This window comes from Cuculus canorus, chromosome 28 (assembly GCF_017976375.1).
Source record: "Cuculus canorus isolate bCucCan1 chromosome 28, bCucCan1.pri, whole genome shotgun sequence".
NCBI classification, from domain to species: domain Eukaryota; kingdom Metazoa; phylum Chordata; class Aves; order Cuculiformes; family Cuculidae; genus Cuculus; species Cuculus canorus.
Window position 1 is genome coordinate 2,866,812 of NC_071428.1, and position 4,959 is coordinate 2,871,770.

General features: G+C 58.9%; 1 protein-coding gene across 6 annotated transcripts; it reads right to left on the minus strand.

Moving 5' to 3' along the window:
• Positions 1-535: 535 nt before the first annotated feature.
• On the minus strand, positions 536-4,872 carry LOC128849388 (mucin-7-like). Of its 6 annotated transcripts, XM_054051047.1 has the most exons (7): positions 4,225-4,872; positions 2,527-2,721; positions 2,296-2,397; positions 1,739-1,777; positions 1,492-1,553; positions 936-1,031; positions 536-831 (listed from the first exon to the last, which is right to left on the minus strand). In XM_054051047.1, the coding sequence occupies exons 1-7, from the start codon at positions 4,721-4,723 to the stop codon at positions 799-801; spliced, it is 1,026 nt and encodes a 341-aa protein (XP_053907022.1). In that variant the 5' UTR covers positions 4,724-4,872; the 3' UTR covers positions 536-798. The 6 variants fall into 6 exon arrangements, with proteins under 6 accessions (XP_053907022.1, XP_053907020.1, XP_053907019.1 ...); XM_054051045.1 differs by having other exon boundaries at positions 536-1,031; positions 2,527-2,706; XM_054051044.1 differs by having other exon boundaries at positions 536-1,031.
• Between the last annotated feature and the right edge of the window lie 87 nt (positions 4,873-4,959).

The following is a 4,959-nucleotide window of genomic DNA, read 5'->3' on the forward strand; positions in this document are numbered from 1 at the left end:
GTGTTGGTGTTTGCTTTTGCACCTTCCTCAGCCCCCGCTGCCCCCTCCCCACGCGGCGCTTCGCTCTTTGCACCTCGCGGGAGGTGGTTTGATGTGGGTGGAGGGGAACAGAGAGAGGGGAAACTGAGGCAGGAGCATACAGGGAGAGAGTTGAGGGGTTGCTGCCCCCCCCGCAAAGCTCTGTTGGGACTCAAGCCCCCCCTTTCCAGGCTCCTCTTTGCCCTGGAGACCTTCTTGCTTTGCACTGAGGCTCTTTGGGGTTGTTTCCAGCCCTGTGATGAGTTCACCAGTCATCTGACGAGCTGCTGGCAGCGAGGGGGGGGGGGGGGGCAGGTTATTCCAATCCGATGTAATTTTTTCCTCTCCATGACTAACCCAACAACAGCACCTCCTTCCCCCAACCTCCTCGGCATGTGTTGGCCACCGGCCATTGGCCACCTCGGCTCTGTTCCAAGACACGGGGGAAAAAGTGATGGCTGGGCTGGGCAAGGGGGGGGCTCGCTGTCCCACCAGGGACATCCCAGGGGTTCTGGGGTGAAATCCTGCTTTATTGGCGTGGCCGTGCGCGGGACAGAGTCCCCGAGGCTTTGCACGCATGGCCCTGTCCCACATGGGTCCTCATTCCCGTGGGACACGCTCCAGCATCCCTAGGAAGGGCCGAGGTGGTGTTCATGGTCCCCAACCACTCCGTGGCTCCTGGGTAGGAGCATCGTCCCATCTTGGTCCCCACAAGGGTGGCCTCGTGCTCCGTGGGTGTCTGGAAGTTCCCAGGAGACCCCTCAGTCTGCTCGGGGTTCCTCAGAGCAGGCGGGAGCTGCAGTGGGGCTCAGGCTGGGGGGAAGAAAATTGGGTGCTGAGGACATACAAACCATCCCCGGCGTGGGCTGAGGTTCAGCTGGTGGCACCCCCGGCGCGGGGGCTCGGGGGTGAAATACCTGCGGCGGCGGCGGCGGGGGTGAAGGGTCCGGCTCACAGAAGGTGGTTTCGGTGTAGGCTGAGGTTGAGGGTTTCTCTGACCCCTTCCTCTCCTCCTATAAGAGAGGCAGTGGTTGAGCATCCTCATGGTCCAACTCTGCCCCACCGAGCGTCCTCATCATCCAAGTCTGCCCCACCGAGCATCCTCATCACACACCACGTATGCACCGACCATCCTCATCATCCAATTCTGCTCCACCGAGTGTCCTCATCATCCAACTCTACTCCACCGAGTGTCCTCATCACCCACCATGCATGCACCGACCATCCTCGTCATCCAACCCTACTCCGAGTGTCCTCATCACCCACCACGCATGCACCGACCATCCTCATCATCCAATTCTGCTCCACCGAGTGTCCTCATCACCCACCACCACTCCATCGAGCATCCTCATCATCCAACTCCACCGCACCCCATGGCTGTGGTGGATAGGGAAACTGAGGCACGAGTTGAGGTTTGTCCAAAGTCACGTGAGGGCTGGAAAGCTGCTCTGAGATGTTGCCCTTTGGGCTCACCTGGGGAACGGGGACTATGGGAGTGGTGTCCTGGATAGGGAGGTGGTCCAAGGCGCCCAGATCTGCAATGCAAGGAGCTGGGATGTGATTTATGGCGCTGAGAGCAGATCAGCGGTGGGGTAAGGAGATGCCAGGGCTTTGTCAGGCTCAAATGATGCGATAAGGAGATGCCATGGCTTCGCTGGGCTTGAACGATGAGATAAGGAGATGCCACAGCTCCATCAGGCTTGGGCTGACGGTGTCTCACCTGAAGAGCTGCTGTCAGGGGCAGCTTGATCCCGGCTCCCTGTGGGCCAGAGCAGACACAGGATTTAGAAGGGCAGCGCTCGATGGGCAAAAAGCCCAATGAGATCCTCCTGGGATGAGGGCAGCGGTGGGGATGAGCTGATGGGTTTTCAGTTTCGCTTTGCAGGAGGGGAAAAAGCCTCAAGTTTGAGGTTTGCGTTCAAGCAGTGATGGAGAAAGCCCAGCAGAAAGGGCAGAGGTGGCACCAAGAGAAGAAAATTGAGCAGAAAAAAAGAGTTATGGGTTAAGCTTCTGGACTTGTGAAGTTCTGAGCGAGAGGGAACCCTTCCCGTGGGGCTAAACAGTGGCCAAAGGGGCTTCTGAAGACAACCTGCTCCTGCCTCTCCGGCAACGCAAAGCCAACCCCCCTCGCTGAGCTTCGCCGGAATAACTGACTTTTTGTGGTGTTTTTTTGATGCTTTGAGGATGTGGCTGTCAGGCAGCTGCCACCCTTTCCTGCTCACCCAGGGCGCGGTGGAGCAAAGCGGGGGGTGCTGGTGCCCCCGTGGAGGAGCTCACCTTCCCCCTTGGTCCGCCGGTAGGTGAAGAAGAGCACGAGCAGAGCGAGCAGCACAAAAATGACGGGGGACCAGTACCTGATGGGAACAGCCGCCGCATGTTCTGGGGGAAGAGATGGGAGTTGTGGGCGTGTTGCTCACAGAGGGGGTGCCGGGCACCGGGGACGTCTCAAGGAGGGATGAAGGACCCGCCAGGATGGTGCACATCTCTTCCTTTCTCCATGGGACTCACCCGTTTTATTCCCAGTGGCACCTGCTTGTGTCACCGCAGCAGTGGAGATGGAGTGCGTGGTCCATGGAAGGGTTGGCCATGCCGTCAGCTGGTCCACAGCCTCGGTGCTTGTGGTGGGATCTCCTGTGGGGTCAGGGATGTCATCATGCTGTGTGTTGTTTTGATGTCCTGGCTCCTCTTCTTGAAGGATGAGAACTGTGGATCAGGGTCATTAATTCCCATCATAGAATCATGGAGTGGGTTGGGTTGGAAGGGACCTCAAAGCCCATCCAGTCCCACCCCCTGCCATGGGCAGGGACACCTCCCCCTGGCTCAGGGGCTCCAAACCCCATCCAACCTGGCCTGGAACCCCTCCAGGGATGGGGCAGCACCACTGCTCTGGGCTTTGAGGTCCCTTCCAACCCAACCCAACCCATTCCATGATTTGATGACCCCACGTCATGTTGGGCTGGTGAGCAGCCATGGCTCCACCAACGAAGAAGGTACTAACGGCACCATTGCGAGGGATGCTGGGGAGACTAAGCCAAGGACTCATGAAGTCATGCAAGGCCAAACACTGCCAGGAAGCTTCACGCTGGCCCAGGCCCGTGGAGCTGCCAGAGACTGGGCAACCATCAGCGGTGGCAGGACAGACGGGTGCTCCATGGTGGTGAAACAGGGTCCCCACACAACCCAGCCTGCAGCCACCATGCTCCCAGCTGCAAAAGGAGCTGGGCAGCCAGCAGGCATCTCTTCTGCTTGGCCAGCAAAGGGCTTGGAAGGAGCTGAGGAGCACAGCGAATGGGTTTGAAGGCCAGCTCAGTGCTAGGAGAGCCCAGGACACCCCAGTCCTGCACACGAGCCAGACACAAGCCAAGCATTAAAGCCATCAGCTGGAGCTTTGCCCCCATGGAACAGCCCGAGGAGCATCCTGCCCTGCTGCCAACGGCCCCCAGGAAGGCACCGCATCCTCTGCCTTCACATCATCCCTTCCTCCTCCCTCCACCTCCAGAGACCAGGGGACAGCCCAGACCCTCCCCACCACCTCCCTGGCCCCACTCACCAGCTCCAGAGCAGAGCACCCCGACGCAGAGCCACCCCATCCCCACCCCTCTGGGCCCCATCCTCCTCTGCCCCACTGAGCCCTCCACCGCTGCTCCCCTTCTTGCAATGTCTTCCTTCCCCTTTCTGCCCAGCCAACGGCTTCCTGCGAGCTCGAAGGTGTTGGCGCTGAAGCAGGGTGATTAATGGCCAGAAACCACCCCATGGGGTCATTTCTGGGGATGGATCAAGGGATGGAGCCCCATCAGCGTGGGCGAAGGAGGAGGTGATGCTTCAGCCCTGCCCTGGCTCCCTTCGAGCCCATTTCTGTTGCCTTCACAGCTCTCCAGGCTGGGAATGGGGGTTCAAAGTAGAGATTTAGGTGCCACATGGATGAATTCGGCCGCACGAACATCATGAGGTTCAACAAGGCCAAGTGCAAGGTCCTACGCCTGGGTTGGGGCGATGCCAAGCGCAATTACAGGTTGGGCAGAGAATGGATTGGGAGCAGCCCTGAGGAGAAGGACTTGGGGTGCTGGTGGAGGAGAAGCTCCACAGGAGCCACAAAGTGCGCTCACAGCCCAGAAACCAACCATGTCCTGGGCTGCATCCAAACCAACGTGATCAGCAGGGAGGGAGGGGATTCCGCCCCTCTGTTCCTCTCTGGTGAGACCTCACCTGGAGTCCTGAGTCCAGTTCTGGAATCCTGAGCACAGGGAGGACATGGAGCTGTTGGAGTGAGTCCAGAGGAGACCACGGAGATGATCCCAGGGCTGGAGAACCTCCCATACGAGGCCAGGCTGAGAGAGTTGGGGTTGTTCAACCTGAAGGAGAGAAGACTCCAAGAGACCTTAGAGCAGCTTCCAGCGCTGAAAGGGGCTCCAGGAAAGCTGGGGAGGGGCTCTGGATCACATAGTGCAGGGATGGGATGAGGGGGGAGACTTTGAGCTGCAAGAGGGGAGATTGAGATGAGATCTTGGGGAGAAATGTTCTCCTGGGAGGGTGGGGAGGCCCTGGCCCAGGTTGCCCAGAGCAGCGGTGCTGCCCCATCCCTGGAGGGGTTCCAGGCCAGGTTGGATGGGGTTTGGAGCCCCTGAGCCAGCAGGAGGTGTCCCTGCCCATGGCAGGGGTGGGACTGGATGGGCTTTGAGGTCCCTTCCGACTCAAACCATTCCATGATTCCTTGGTAAGACTCATCACCCACCGAGGGAGATATTTTTAATCGATCAGCGTGAATTTGAGGGACTCAAAGCCTGTCCCACGCTGTGAAAACGCAGAGAACAAACAAATCACTCTACGCTCTCAGCGCTAATGGACTGTTTTCACCCCAAATAATATGCAGACAGAAATTGAGCTCGGATGTGCCTCGCATTTTTATTCCGGTAGCTCCTAGAGGGCTCTCCTGCACCAGGC